General features: G+C 38.7%; 1 protein-coding gene across 1 annotated transcript in view; it reads right to left on the bottom strand.

Moving 5' to 3' along the window:
• NSUN6 (NOP2/Sun RNA methyltransferase 6) overlaps positions 1–16,886 on the bottom strand; it is a 611,674-nt gene that overhangs the window by 66,062 nt on the left and 528,726 nt on the right. Inside the window, exon 10 of the mRNA XM_044064641.1 lies at positions 5,096–5,244. Coding sequence (XP_043920576.1) covers positions 5,096–5,244 — 149 coding nt within the window. The remainder of the gene's footprint in view (positions 1–5,095; positions 5,245–16,886) is intronic.

Below are 16,886 nucleotides of genomic sequence, written 5' to 3' on the forward strand. Positions count from 1 at the left end.
GAGGTTCCCAATGTTTTTGTTAATGAGTTCCATGATGATGCGCTCCATAGCCTTGCAGACCAGGCTAGTCAGGCTTATGAGGCGATAGTTACCAGGGTCAGTTGCTTTGTGGAGGGGAATAACCGTTGCTGTGTGCCATTCTATGGGCAAGTAGCCTGTGGAGAGGCTGAGGTTAAACAGCGTGTTTAGGTGGGGGGGTTAGTTTGTTCTGTAGTTCGTGCAAGATGCAGCCTGGGACACCATCTGGTCCCATTGACGCTGTGTTTTTGGCTTTTGAAAGGGCTGTTTTCACCTGTGCGTCTGTGATTTTTGGGACACTACACTTTTCCGGTATTGTTGTGGGCCCTTTTGGAGATGAGAGGGGGGTGAAGTTTGCACTGAATCTGCCAGGATGTTGGCAATATCAGTAGGTTCAGTATATTTTGTGCTATTTTGCACTAGTTCAATGCATATCTGCGAGTTGCCACTTAGATTCTTAACCTAGCTAAAGAAGGCTTTGTGGTTATCTTTTGAATCCTTGACTATTTTTCTTTCGAAGTTAGCCCTGGATGATTTCATGAGGGACCTCATTTTCTTACTGATACTGATCAGGGATGTCTTTCCTTCTTGGAATTTGCTTTTTTTCTGAACTAGTTTCTTCCTTCTGTTGTATAGCCTGTTTATTGCAGGGGTCCACCAAACTGGTTTCCTTCTCTTAGAGGAGTGAGTCTTGGTTTTGCTAGGGATGGCATGATCCAGGCTTCCTTGTAGGTGCTCATAGAGTGCATTTGTAAAGGTTTCTGCATCTTGGGCAACGTTATCCTTTAGCGTGGGGGCTGTGAAACTTACCACCTCTGTCTTAAGTAGGGTAAAGTTTGCTTTAGAAAAGTTTTTATTGTGGTTTCCTTAGTTGGGGGTGGTGGTGGGGTGTGGACATCCAGAGTGATTAGTTTATGGTCTGATCTAACCAGAGTGATTAGTTTATGGTCTGATCTAACCAGTGACGGGTTGACCTCCGGTGTGGAACACCTGTCGCCCATGTTGGTGATGACCAGGTCTAATATGTTTTCACCTCTGGTAGCAGAGATTACCAGCTGATCCAGGGTGTTTGAGTTGATGAATTCCAGGAAGCGCTGGGCCTGGGAATTTGTACTCGAGTAGTTTTCCCAGTGAATGGTAGGGTAATTGAAATTGCCCAATATCAGGGTGTTTGGTAGGACCTTCATGTTTTCCAGTGTCTCCAGAAAGGTGGAGTGGTGGTCTTGGGTCATGGAGGGTGATCTGTAGCAGGCCGCAATTTGCATTGCAGATTTGCCCGATGTTAGTTGCACATGGATGATCTCAGAGGTATCATGCTGCGCCACTAGCCTGGAGGTGTAGGTATCCTTGATGAATATGGATACACCCCCTCCTTTTGTGTTTCGGTCCGTGTTCTGTGGCCAAAACGTGTGGTATGAGTTGTAGCCCGGTAGTGCTGGGGTACTCTCTAGAGCCTTGAACCAGGTTTCAGTTACTGCACAGATGTCAGTGTTCTACATACTGAGGAGTGCTTCAAGCACGTGCATTTTGAGATTTAAACTCCTGGCGTTGAGTAGCATAACCCTTAGTTTTTTGTTAATTGTGCTGTTTACGGAGGTGGGTTTGACTTTCGAGCCTTGCCTAAAAAAAGCACTATGCGGGCAGCAAGAGACTTGGCCAGTATTCGAAAGCCTAGGTGTGACAGGTGCAAGCCGTTTCTTGCGAAGCAACGCGGCTTGTCGAGCATGTCGTCCCAGGCTGACAGACACTGGATCCCCTTTGAATGACACCAGAAGCTTAGCCAATTGTTGAAATTGATCATTTTTTCTTTATACTGAGGTATCAGTCTTGGTGAGGGCAGGATGCTACTCGGGGTCAGGGTCATACCAGCCTGGGCTATATGATCAGAGAGCTCTTCCATGTCTCATTTCATGTAGTCCAGGGAGGTACGTCTCAGGTCATTCACACCAACATTAACAATGACAGTCATATTTGTACTTGTTCTGGAGTGACCTGAGTGCTTGTGTTATGTGGCGGATTCTGGCTCCCGACAGGCAGCTAACAGTAACCTTCTGCTTGTCCAGCCTAGTGAGTGGGACGTCAGTGTGCCTGACTATAGAGTCACCTATTACTAGTGTGTTAGGTATGTTATTTCACCTTAAGGGCTGTGATTGTGCGGCACACTGATTTTGTGTTTTATGTGTTGTCTGGTTTGTGATGGGAAGTGCAGGTTGTTTGGGTGTCTGCTTTGGAGGTCTCTGATGCTTTTGCAGGTTTTTATTTAGAGCCTACAAGTATGATTTTGTGTATGTATGTGCATTTTTTGCCAGTGCTGTTTTAGTAGGTCTGTGTGCGGCTGGAGTTGTGGTTCATGTATTAACCTTCTCCTCTTGACTGTCTGTCTAGCTTCCAGTTTGGCTGTATTAACTGCATCTCTCGCATATGTTAGTGTTTTGTGGTAGGAGGAGAGGGTTGTCTGTGTACATGAGGCAGTTGTAGCATTGCCTCAGGATACCCAGATTCACCAGCTGGACTGGAGAGTGCACCTGAAGTTGCCCTTTGGTCATGCCTGAATAGTAGGGTGAGTTGCTTAGTCGCTTGGTTGGTGAGGGGTGAATAAAGAGCCTTGCCCTGCTGGGCAATCAGTGTCAAGGTATATTAGTGCTTGCTATTAGGTCTGAGCAAGTGCTGGGCTATAAGATGCTTTTTGAGTGCTTAGGCTGAGAGTTAGACTAGTTTCAAGGGAAAAACTGAAGAGGAGACTTAGTGGAGCCGGGAATAATTTAACCGTAGCTAACCGGCACTGCCCGGTGTGCAAAACCATGCAAATGTGTTTTTTATAGTAGGGAAATGAAAGAGAGAGAAATTAGCCCAAAATGGCCAATAAACTACTAACTTCTGGGCTGGAACCACTCCTCCAGGGACAAATAAGTTGCTCAAAACTCCCCTCTCTCACAGTATTACATTATTCATAAGCAAGACTCATGAAAACCAGCTTTAAATGTAAAACCTCAAAGATGAACAACTATGAAAAGAGAAGGAACAACAAAGAATAGAGGCAAATGCTGAATATTAATGAGCAATGTGCAAAATATAACTAAGGCAGCAGAAAAATTAAATTAACAGCATCTAAAATAAAGCTTAATTTTCAAGGGAATCAAAGCACGCCTAGGTCCATCCTATTTCAGCAGAGGCAAAGATCATCTTCTTTCGACTGTTCCCGTTAGGGGTCGCCACAGCAGATCACTTATTTCCATTTCTTCCTGTCCTCTGCATCTTGCTCTGTCACACCAACCACCTGCATGTCCTCTCTCACCACATCCATAAACCTTATCTTAGGCCTTCTTCTTTTCCTGTTACCTGGTAGTTTCATCCTTAGCATCTTTTTCCCAATATACTCAGCATCCCTCCTCAGCACATGTCCAAACCAATGTAATCGTGCCTCTCTGGCTTTGTCTCCAAACCTTCCAACCTGGGCTGACCCTCTAATATACTTATTCCTAATCCTGTCCACCCTCATCACACCCAGTGCAAATCTTTAATTCTGCCACATCCAGCTCAAACTCCTGCCTTTTTGTCAATGCCACTGTCTCCAACCCATATAACATAGCTGGTCTCACTACCCTCTTGTAGACCTTCCCTTTCACTCTTACAGGTACTCGTCTGTCACAAATCACTCCTGACACTCTTCTCCACCCACTCCATCCTGCCTGTACTCTCTTCTTCACCTCTCTTCCACACTCACCGTTACTCTGAACTATTGACCCCAAGTATTTAAACTCATCCACCTTCGCCACCTCTACTCCTTGCATCCTCACCATTCCTCTGTCCTCCCTCTCATTCACACACATATATTCTGTCTTAGTCCTGCTGACCTTCATTCCACTTCTCTCTACAGCATATCTCCATCTCTCCAGGGTCTCCTCCACCTGTTCCCTACTCTCACTACAGATCACAATGTCATCTGCAAACATCATAGTCCACGGGGACTCCTGTCTGATCTTGTCTGTCAACCTGTCCATCACCATTGCAAATAAGAAAGGGCTTAGAGCTGACCCTTGATGTAACCCCACCTCCATCTTAAACGCATCCATCACTCCCACCGCAGACCTCACCGCTGTCACACTACCCTCGTACATATCCTGTACCAGTCTTACATACTTCTCTGACACTCCTGACTTCCTTATACAATACCACAACTCCTCTCTAGGCACCCTGTCATATGCTTTCTCTAAGTCTACAAAAACACAATGCAACTCCTTCTGACATTCTCTGTACTTCTCCATCAATACTCTCAGAGCAAACATCGCATCTGTAGTGCTATTTCCTGGCATGCAAAGATAAATCTATGAAAGTCCTCCACTTCATTTAATGCAATTTATTTAGATGCCTGATGAACTTTCACATAATTGTCTGAAGCTATCTTCACTAAATGTGATAGCATTACACAAGTCAGAATTATTAATAGAATTTAAGGCTTTCCAGTTCACCTGCACACTTTTTATCAATCTGTGATGTTTATCAATGACAAATTATCTGCATAAAATATGTGCCTGAGATAATGTATACTGCTACATATGTATGTTAATTCTATCTTTATTACAACAACTTACAAATAAAATGGAAGTAAGGCGCTAGCAGATCAGTAAAATTATCTTTTGTGATTTTCAGAAATTCATAAATACAAGCGTCAAGTTTACAAGAAGCAGCTGAAGATGAGCACACATTCAACAGCAAACTACCCATTTTAAAGTCTGAGTCAAGACTACAGCACAGAAAATTAGCTTTATTTAGCAGTGCTCATCTCCTGTAATAATCATTGTAGTTAAGTGGTCATCAAATAAAAATTATTCAGTGGGGCATTTGACAGGACAGGTAATTTTGTTTGGAAGAAGAGGAGGCAGGCATGAGATAGATATAGGATGCTGGCCTGAATGAGACCACCAGAAGATAGATTTTGAAAAAAAAAAGCTAGTTTATAAAAATACATTAAAATGAATGCTAGTTTTTCCCAAGTTGCATGTTAATATTACACTGAAGAGTCAGGTAATGTTTTTCATACATGTTAGTCTTAACTAAGTGAGGCTCTATGACATACCACATTAAGGAGCTTCCGCTGTAGTGGCTGATAGGATTTCACTTCTTTTAGGCTCCATGAATAGACCATGTTTGGCCTCTGACCCATTCCACTGCAGGGAGCATCTAGAAGAATCCTGTCAAATGATTCTGCCAGGAAAGGAGGCCCTTCTGTAAAAATAAGAATCATTATACTTAATGCTTGCATAGTTTCTAAGCAGTATAACAGGAAAGGCTCATGCTTATTTAAACAGCCAAACTAATACTCACACACTCAGCTAAAATATATGCTAACAATAATGTCAAAAGACATAACACAACCTAGCCAGTGCAGCTGGCAGGACATTAATTTCCGTTACTGGCAACCCAAACCCAAAGACAAACGTAAGGAATCAGCAATGTTGGAATGTTATGAAGGCTGACATGGCTTATGCCTTATTATATCCATCTACCTAGATCAGGAGGATAAAGCTCTGTCAGTGCTCAGTATAACAGATAGTAGAGACCAAGGGGCTGTCAGTCACAAATTTACTAGTGGGGGTAGGGAGAATATTATTATAGCTAAGTATGTACAACAAGGTCATCCAATTCATCTGCCATGCTGCCAAGTAAGAGTCATGATTAACCACGTGCAAGAATGATCCCTGACAGTTAGTCTGCCCTGTAGCTTATCTGGAAAAAAAAACCCTGACTACAACCATGAGACTGAGTAATGCTTTGGGCACTTGTAGCTGGCACAGGGGAGGAGATGAATGAAAAGAATGCACCTACTAGCCACTCCTCAACAGAAGAGCTTGCAGTATATGGGGTGAACACTGCAGTCTTAGTGCAGAATGGGGTTCACATTGACAGCAGGACTGTGAAAGCAGGCAGATCTTGGGGCATTCCCACCACTGGGCTTGGGGAGAAGATGCTCAAAATCAAGCTTCATGGTAGACTCAGCCTTCAAGTTGCTTTTAACACACAGTGGGGTAGGTACAGCTATGCAACTAAACAACCCATCCTGCCAATGCAGCAATGGTGGCTCTAAGGCATTCAATTCCCCACAAAACATTTTTCCAGCTACAGGGCTGACAACCCACCTGTTGGCTTAAACAGTTAAATGTGGCTTACCCCACAGGTTGGAGAATGAGGCTCATGAGATGACTCTGCGAAGCAATATGGAAGTCGGTCCTAATGTATATATATAACAAGGGGACTGAAACAAATGATCCCTAGCAGTTTACTCTACCACTTCTAATGGCTGGGATACAGAACTAAAAGGAGCTATTAGGAACAGTTTTCTGGATGATGGAGAACAAGCTAGTAAAGTGCTGCAGCTAGGGTTGGCCAGAAAGGAGCTAAGGTACACCAAAGATATCTGTGGTCCTAAAACCATTCAACTCAGGGACTCTGGGCTACTGTTAGCACTATGGATGCTCCTAACAAGACTGATTTTAAGGGCCCTTCTGTTGGACATGTGGGAGTGGGAGATAATTCAATTTTTATATGGATGCCCTCCTTTAATGTGCACTACAAATATGCAAGCTTCAGAGTCACAAATGAAATACCCACAAACGCATTTTTTATTTTCTTTTAATTTACCTTTTGTTGACCAGATTAGTCCCAGAAGACTAGTGGCCTCTTTTAGGGGAGACCCAAAGTGCTACTTCTACTACCAGGGGAAATGTGACTACTCGTCTGTACATGGACGCTATTGTTTGTAATGAGTTCAGCTTCCCGTCCACGTGCATAGGTGGCTTGGAGAAGCAAGGACCAGTATGGAGATGGTACAGTCGATAGTACAGAAAGGAGTGAGGGAAATAAGGCAGAATTTATATGTTGTACAAGCATTTAATACAGAAGTGAAGAAGAAAAATATTTGCGCAGTTTCATACTGAAGTAGAAAAAATGACTTTTTGAGACTATTTAAAAACTGTGTGCAAAGATGTTATGGACATCACAAAATATATGACAATAGAGGTTTATGGACAGGGAGTTGGGAATGTGGTGTTGTTTTGCAAATAGAAAATGAAAATATTTACTTATTTTACATTTGTTGACCGGGAAAGTCCGACTGGATATATGTCCATTTTCAGCGGAGGCCCGGGCAGAAAAGCTCCAAATACAATAAAGAAATTTTTATAAAAAGCTCCAATTACAATAAAAAACTTTTGTAAACAAAATCGAACAAAAGATTAAAAAGAATATTAAAGTAATAATGCTCAGCTATACTATAAACACACTTAAAAAACAGATTCTTTGCCAGTACAGTCATAATGCTGAATATAAACACATGTAATAAACATATTTTTTGCAAGTACAGTGATGCTGCAGACTATAAACCAGGTAGGGAGTTGTTTACTGGGTTAACAAAATTGTTAAGAAAAAAGTTCAAGAGAGAAAAAAGAAGAACCACGCAAGAAGAATTTCAGTAAAACCGGCTAAAAAGTGGTAAGCCAAAGGAAAATGGAGTTAGTAAGGATTAGAACATGGACAGAGCCATTGTGATTTTTAGGAAGATTTTCAGTTGTTTTTTGAAAAGTGGAGTGGATGACAGGGATGTTAGTTCTCTCGGAAGCTTATTCCAAGTGTTTGCAAGGGTCTATATTATAACATCAAAGTTTGAAAACATCGAATGTTATAATATCGAACCACAATAGTCGAAAAATCAAAATATCGGACACTCAGAACAGCAAATTTTTTCCCATGGAAAAAAATCACTGTTCCAAGAAACATACACACACACAACACAAGCACACCAAAACAACTACAATCCACACACATACACTTAAAACCCTAAATCTAACCCTACACTAAACTGTACATACACTACTATCTATCCACTTACCTTAACCCAAACCCTAACCCTAAGGTCCGTAACTATCTCACACTCACCTCACCCGCGCCCTAACCCTAAATTCTGTCACTATCACACACTCACCTCACACGCGCCCTAACCCCAACTCACTTAACCATGCCCCTAACCCTAAATTCTGTCACTATCGCACACTCACCTCACCCGCGCTCTAACTCTAAAGTCCCTTACTACCAAACACTCATCTTACCCCAGTCCGTTTGCTCACTTACCTTAACCCAGTCCGTAACCATCGCACCACACTTACCTAAATTCAATCCGTAACCTCCGTTCGCTCACTTCCTTTAACCCGATCCGTAACCATCGCATCACAGTGCTGTAAATAGTGAAGCCACAGAACGGACAACCGAAATCTTACCCTAGGTAAAATTTTGATGTTCCGCGGCTTCGCTATTTTCAGCTTTCGCTCTAAAGGGTTCGATATTATAACATTCGGCGTTTTCAAACTACAATGTTATAATATAGACCCGTTTCCAATTGAGTTAGTAAACAGGCAGTCCCCAGATTTGTTGTTGGATTTTTGGGAAGAGACAAGTAGTCTGTTTGCAGATCGTAAGGTTGAAAGATTTTGATAGGGGCTAATAAGGTTTCCGAGTATAGGAGTATTTGAGGGATGATGCAGGATCTTGTGAATGACTAAGAGTTGTTGAAAAAGAAACTGGTGTTGCAGTTCAAACCATCCAAGAATTTTGATATTTTTGCAGTGGTGGGTACGAAATGGGGCATCAGTGGCAAATCTGGCAATGTTATTGTAAAAAGTTGCCATCTTATTTATATTGCTTTTGGAGAGGTTTGTATAAACTGGAGAGGCATAGAGGAGGGCAGAGGTTAAATGGGTTTGGGCAATAGTAGCCCTGGCTGAAGGAGTAAGAAAGGATTTAATTCTGTGCAGGGAACCAAGTTTTTTATTAACTGATTTGATTAGTTAGGTTGATATGAGTGTCAAAATTAAGATTATGATCAATTGTTACCCCTAGGAGTTTGGTGGTAATCAGGAGCTATTTTGGTACCATTTTTAGAGGTGACTGAGAAGTTTGTGGTGGGGGATTTTTGTGTGGGGGTGAACAAGAGTAGTTTTGTTTTTTTAGGGTTGAGGAGGAGACAGCGTTGGAGGAACCAGTTTTCTACTGAAGTAAATATTGTTTGGTTCCTGGATTGAAGTTGGGAAGGTGAGGGTGCGGCACAGATTAAAGCTGAGTCATTAGCATATTGTACAACAGGTGGTTTGAGGAAGTGAGGCTGACAGATCATTAATGAAAATGGTAAAGAGGAGTGGTCCTACAATTGATCCTTGTGGGACTCCGAGAGTAATGGGGAGCAATGGGGACAGTTCCTTGTCCCAGAGGATTGCTTGCTGTCTGTTTTCTAGGTAAGATATAAATATAAACCATTTGACTGTTTGTTTATGTAATGGGAGAGATTTAAGTATATTTATTAATAGTTAATGATTCACCATGTCAAATGCTTTGGAGAGGTCAATGAAGATGGTAGAGGAAAGGAGATTGTTATTTTGATTTTTGTTTATACAGTCTGTAAAGGATAAGAGAGCTGTGGTGGTGCTATGACATGGTCAAAAATCATGCTGGCAGTCAACTAGAAGGTGATTCTGGAGGAGATGTTTAAGAAGTTGGCGAGGAATACACCTCTCCATGATTTTTGCTATAGGGGAGAGTAGGGCTATTGGGCGGAAGTTTGCAAGTTCACTTGAGTTCCCGCCCTTATGGAGGGGGATAATATGTGAAACATTCCAAATGGTAGGGCTGGAACATTCAGAAATGGATCTGTTAATTAAGATGGAAATGGGGAAGGCAAGTACTTCAGTTGCAAGTTTCAGATATTCAGCCGGAAGGAGATCAGCTGATGGGGTGCATGGTTTAAGTTTCAGAAGTAAGGTATGTATGAGAGATGTGGGAATGGGCTGTAGTTGTAATAGGGCTAGTGAATTCTTGGAACTAGGTGGGTTGAAGGTAGACATAGCTGGTAAAGACTTAGCTAGATACTGAACAGTTTCAGAGAAAATTTTGTTGAAAGTGACAGCAATTTGGGAGGAAGAAAGTTGGGTCAAGTTTGAGGGGGTAGGTGTTTTGGAGTGGCCAGGATGAAGTAGCTGATTTATTCCTGACCAGAATTTTTGTGGGTTTTGATACTGACTTTGTTGGAATTGTAGATACTAGTTTTTTTTTTTGTCAAGTAATATGGCTTTCTTAGTGGCATTTCTCAGTTGTCTAAAGTTTAGGTGACCAGTTGGATTATTTGTATGTCTCCATTTGGTCCACAGATTATTTCTAAGTCACATTTTTTGCCTAGTCTCTTTTGTGAGCCAGGGAGTTGGTTTGTTCCTAATTCTGATCATATGAGAAGGGGCATGGTGCTCTAGAATTTGTAAAAATTTATTGTTAAAATATAAGACAGCTTCCTCTAGAGGTAGGTGTTTTAGAGGGTCCATTCGCAAGCTCTGAGCTCAGCCTGAAAGTTAATGGGGTTTAGATTTTTTTTTTTATTTCGGGTGGTTTTTAAGTTTACTTGGTTGGGTATGGCAGTTTTTAGTTTAGTTATGAAGGTAGGAGAGTGGTCACTGATATCATCTGGAAGTATGCCTGTTTTATAAAAATGGGGGTTGCTGTTAACTAGTATCCAGTCTAAAGTGGTTTGTTTGTTACTAGGTTTGTGAGTTCTTGTAGGGTAGGTGATGGTTTGATGAAAGCCATGAAGGTTTATATGGCTAGTAGGATTATCAGCATATATCAATCAGCAATATAATACATGTACATCCTCAGCAATATACATCATCAGCAATATAATACATGTACCTAGTATAATTAATGTAGACAGAAATAGGGGGTTTATAAAATATTGGGTTCAACCGAAGGCATGTTTTTTTTTTGTGGTAAGAATGATTATTTAGTTATTAATTGTGACAAAAGAACATATTTATAGAAAAGCAGGTCATGAAGCTAAACGATGTGAACAGAGATGTATAAAAATTGAAGAAATGGGTAATTCATGGATGGAGTATGAGGTAAATGGAAAAGAAACTGGGGAAAGGAGAGAAAAATCTAGTGAAAGATGATGTTAGAGCATATAATATAGAAACAGGACAAGATGAAATAGAAAAGGAAGATATAATGGAAGTAAGAATGAATGACGGATACCAAAAGCAAGTTAAAAGAAAGGAAGAAGAAATTAGTAATTCAAGTAAAGACTGGGGTGCAAAGTAAAAGACGTCCTATCAGAAAAAGAGTTAAGGATAAAAAACAAATTTAAAACAAGGTTTGGGAGAGAATAAAAAAGGAAAAGATGATAGAATGACTGAGCTACAAGAAAAAACAGCACAGTCTTGGTATGAAAATTACTGTATAATGTCATGCAAATGAATGTCTTCATTCAAAGCAGATCAATCATATATGCAAATGATTAAATCAAACATGAGGAAGAGGTTCAGAGATGTATGAACACCTATGAACCTATGAAAAGAATAAATATTTTCTGAGAGAGTGAAACCCTATAAATGTGAACAGTGTAAAGAATGCTACAAGAAGGTTAGGTACTTTTGTAACTGCATGGATCACATGGTATAGATATTATTATATTATTAGATACAAGAATTTTAACATGGGGAGAAAAGATACAAGTGAATGAATTATGGGGAGGTAAAGTAACAAGGAATATAAGCGAAGATAAGTGTTCAGGTATAATATTTTTTAGAAAATCAGTAGAAACTTTGGATTATACTTTAGTGATATTATGAAACATGGCTATACTAGATGTAAGTTGGAAAAATCAAGTATATATAATTATTGTAATATATGTGTATGTTGTACAAAAACAAAGGGAGATAATATTTAGTAAGATTCTTAATTATGTCGCTATTAATATGCAAATAATACTGGCAAGAAATTTCAATTGTGATCTAAGACAAAAGAGAAAAGAAGGAGCAGATGTAAAAGTAATTTCTGAGATATTAAAAGCTGAAAGTTGTACTTGGGTGATAATAAAAACTGGACATATAAAAGAGGCAATTTAAGAACAGAAACTGACTTTATGTTATCAGATAGTTTAAAAATGATATATAAAGGGATAAATATAAATGGGTTTTCAGATCATGTAGCAAACTGAATAGAGTTACAACAAAAGAGGTACATGTTAAAATAGGTAGAGATATTTAAAAAATAAATGAAACAGAACTAAATCAACAAGCAAAGAAAATGATTTACAATTATGGTTAGACCATATAGACATGAGATTGCTGTATAAGGATTGAAGAAGTTGGTGGGCAAGTTTGAAAGAAAAATATAAGAAAGGTTACAGAACAGCAAAAGTTAAACAGATCACAAGATAAGAATAAGTACATTTATCTGAGTAATCAAGCATTCAAAGATTTATTAAACAATACAGAAGGATTTGTGGAAAAAAAAAGAATTCTGAAACGAGTCAAGAAAAAAATAAAGCATTGCTATTTAAACAAAGATATTTTTTACAAGGGGAAAAAAAAGAGGAGGTGATACCATACTGAAGTAAATTAAAGAAAGTAGGAGAGTAATAAGAGAAAGAAATGAAGGAAAGACAGTGAATACACAGGAAGAAATATTGAATGTAATAAAAGAACAGATTAGGAAACATTTTCTAAAAGTAAAATGAATACGGGATATAAAAATGGTGTTCAAAGAAATTAACTGAAGACAATGAAATAATAGGAAAAAAGATCACAATGGAGGAATTACTGAATGTCTTGAAGACAGTGAAAGTAGAATCAGATACAGGATTGGATGGAATTGAATATTTAATGTATAAGGATATGTCAAAATGGCAAAAAAAATTTTGGAAGTATTAAATGGATAGTTAGAGAAAGGAGATGAAGATAAAAATGTGTGTATAGGAGCGATGAAATATATAGGAAAAAAGAGGAAAAATACTAACAATTGGAGACCAATGGTATTGAATAATGTAGACTAAGATATTTATGAAAATAATAGACAGAAAAATAGAAATTAAAATATACAAGTTATTGAAGGAGTCAGTATTTGGAATAAAAGGTAATGGAAATCAGGAACTATTGATAAGGGAAGTGGTAGATGATGCGATGAATAGAAATACAAATCTAAGAATTATGACGGGAGATGTGAGCATAGCATTCGATAAGATGCAACATGATATGTTATGGGAGATTAAGTAAGAAGACAATAACATCTGTTTCAGTGTACAATAAGACTAATGTGAGATTAATCAAAAATGGGTGGTTATATAAAGAGATGCAACTAAGAAGTGGTATCAGAGAGGGGTGTCCAGCAAGTAGCATCTTATTTGCCTTAATCATGAATTCAGTGGTTAATGAAGCAAGGTTAACATTAAGGGGAGCTGAATATTGTACAGTAAAAGGAATTCAAGTGCCAGTAATGTTTTTATTTGTGGATGAGATAATATTAATTATGAAAAACTAAGAATGGATGAGAATAGCTGTAGGAAATCTTGTTCAAGAAAAGAATAGTACTAGGATCGCTGGATAAAATAATATATGTTCAGTTTAATAAAGAAGAGACAGAAATCATAGGTATAACATTTGATAAGGAACAGCAGAGATGTACACAGTGGAAAAATATGATTGGGACACTAAGTAACATATGTAGGTTCTGGAGAAAGTATAAATTGCTGTTTAGAAAAAAAGTATATTTCAATTAATTTGGTTATATTGTATAAAACTGAACATTTTCCAAGTGTGTCTACAATACCAAGAGAGTATGAAAAAGCTGGAACCACAATTCGATATAGATTGATACCACGAACCACGTACCAGAAAAACAGTCACACCTTGTTTTTTCAATAAATAATAGTCTATTTATTCCACAATGATTAGTAGATAGCAATAAATTCCACCATACAATCTCCAAGCACCTCGACCATAAACAGCCTTTACAGAGTAAAACACGTTCTCTTAATGCTTCCTATATATAACAAAGTTGATTCCAATTAATCAATTACATCAATTGCACATAATAAAAATCTCAAAGCTAAAACAGTCTTTAAATAAAACTTTGCCAGTTACATTCTTTATTTAACCCACTAGGTTGCATTGTATTATATGTAATAATAAAAATTGATTCTTTTTTCCTTAGTGAGTGCTTAAGCATATCTTCACTAGCAAATTGTTGTAAAACCTGTTCCAAAACTGTTACTTTTAAACTACTTATGTTTCCTGAATGTATTTTATTAAAATTTTCTGCTACAGGGTTTATAATTTTGTTATTTTTAATGTCCCTGACATGTTCTTTTATCCTTTCACTTAAACTTCTTTTGCTTTCCCTGATATAAAAGTATTTGCAGGAGCCCCTAATTGCATAGATTATTCCCTTGGTTATACAGGAAAAACTGCCCTGCGATTCAAACTTTTTACCATTTATTTTTTCAAAAGTTGGTACTATAAACTGACAAATAGAACACTTGCCACAAGGACTCATGCCCAATTCTATTAAATTTCTGTTAATTTGAACTTTTGGTTTACTTTATCTGTTATGTACTAAAAAATCTTTCAAATTACGGCCTCTCTGATAGGAAATTTTTAATTCTACTTGTGATAAAGAAGAAACTTCTCTTTTTATAAATTTCTAATATTCTTTTAATAATCCACTTAACCTATCTGAGAAAACAGTATACTTTGTAACAAAAAATAAGGAATTATCTACAGAAACCATTTCTTTATTTCCTAAGTTACTCATATGGCTTCTTTCCTTACTAGCTTTAAACTTCCCATATATTTTGGCATAACTTTCCATCACTAATTGCTCTTCATATCCTCTTTCCAAAAACATATTATAGCAATAACCCACGCCTGGGTGTGGGTAATGCGGGATTTACCCACGGTTGGCGTGGTTTGGTCCCGATGGCGAAGCCCGAGGGACCAAACAAAGACAACCGTGGGTAAATCCCGCATTACCCACACCCAGAAGTGGGTTATTGCTATTATACTATGACATTATTTAAGAAAAGAAATAATTACTTTTCTTAAATAATGACATTGTATAATGCCTCTTTGCTGCCCTTCCGCAGCTGTCTGGTATCAGCGGCAGTTCTGATGTACTGCGCATGCCTACGCAGTACATCAGAGCTGTGGCCAAAAGCAACTGAGAAAGCAAGATGTCTCCATTCATTTTTACTGTTTCGCTATGTTAAATGGGTTTAACATAGCGAGACAGCTTTAAAATAAGCAACAGAGAGGTACGTTGCTTATTTTAAAGCTGTCTCGCTATGTTAAACCCATTTAACATAGCGAAACAGTAAAAAGCAACGGAGATCTTGCTTTCTCTGTTGCTTTTTTTTTTAAACCTGTCTCGCTATGTTAAATGGGTTTAACATAGCAGCTTTAAAATAAGCAACGGAGATCTCCGTTGCTTATTTTAAAGCTGTCTCGCTATGTTAAACCCATTTAACATAGCGAGACAGGTTTAAAAAAAAAGCAACGGAGAAAGCAAGATCTCCGTTGCTTTTTTTAAACCTGTGTCGCTATGTTAAACTCTTTTAACATAGCGAGACAGTGTTTTAAAAGAGACTTATACTAATGGAAAAAGTCCGGGCGACCGGAGCTTTTTCCAGTAGTATAAGTCGATTTACAACGTGCACGCTGGCCAATCAGCGTGCACGTTTTGGAATATTAATGGGGGTCATGGTATAATAATAACTTTCTCAGCCTCTACCTGCGATTCATTTACATCACTGCATAATCTTTTAATTCTTAACAGCTCTCCATAAGGGATAGATGTTAAGGTATGTGATCGGAACTGTCTTGGGTCAAGAGTTTGTAAGTTACCCATGTCCTTATTTATTAATTCCATGATGATCACTTCCATAGCCTTCCAGATGTGGCTAGTCAGATGTATGGATCTATAATTACCCGGATGCACTGACACCCCAACTGTGCGCAGGGAGTTAACTGCTGCCAGTCATCTGACACACAGTCTGTTTGGAGGCTGATATTAAAGGTATTCCAAAGGGAGTCTGAAAGACCCTGTTTCAGTTTGGCTAGTAGTCACACTGGTATGTCATCGGCCCCACAGAAGCAGTGCTCTTGACTTTGGTGTTCTTGGGAGATTTGGGGTGCGTGTGCACATGTCTGTATGTAATACGAGAATGAGGGGAGGGGGGGGGTGAAATCAACTGGTGCATAAAATTAGCTCTATGTCTTCTGGGTCTGAAAATGTGATATAATTTACTATTAGTTCTGTACAGTGAGGAGTCTTCTTTCTCACATTTCTAGCACAATTATTGTGTGTGTTTTACTTGGGTGGCTGTTTTTACCTCACATCTATCTTTGATTTGCTCAGGGAATGCAGTTTCTTGTTAAATTTAGCAAGTACATTTTTTGGCATCTAGAGTGTTAGATTTATTTTTACTTGTAATGAGTTTTTTTCTTTTACTGCACATCCTGTTTATATTTGGATCCCAGCATTGCAGTTTATTTTTAAATGTGGCATTGTATTTGCTTTAGAGGGGGACTTAATGCTTCTGTGCAGCTAATTACATGTGCATAGATTCTTGCAGTACAGGGTTCTGCATACTCAGAGATTCATCAGGTATGAAGGGAATGCTGAATTTAGCCAGGTTGCCACTTTAGCATAATTGCAGAATACAGAATTATTGGAAGATGGTTCAGTCTTACAGTGAATGTGACTGATACATGGCCAGATTTGACTAAGGATAAAGTTACAATTGATAATGAACAGAGCTATCCCATAATGGTGAGAACCAAGTCAAGGATTCTATCGTCCCTAGCTGGGGTACTGATTAACTGGAGTTTGTATTTATGAAGTCCAGAAATACCTGGGCGTACATGATATAGAATGTACAATTCTCCCAGATTATGGTGGTGTAGTTGAAGTCCCCTAAGAGAATGGTGTTTATCCTAATGCAAAGGGACTCTCTACTAATCAGGTAGGATATATGGGCCAATGGAGCATAGAAGGGGTCC

The sequence above is a fragment of the Protopterus annectens genome, chromosome 3.part0 (genome assembly GCF_019279795.1).
Source record: "Protopterus annectens isolate FY-2018-M chromosome 3.part0, PAN1.0, whole genome shotgun sequence".
Lineage (NCBI taxonomy): Eukaryota > Metazoa > Chordata > Ceratodontiformes > Protopteridae > Protopterus > Protopterus annectens.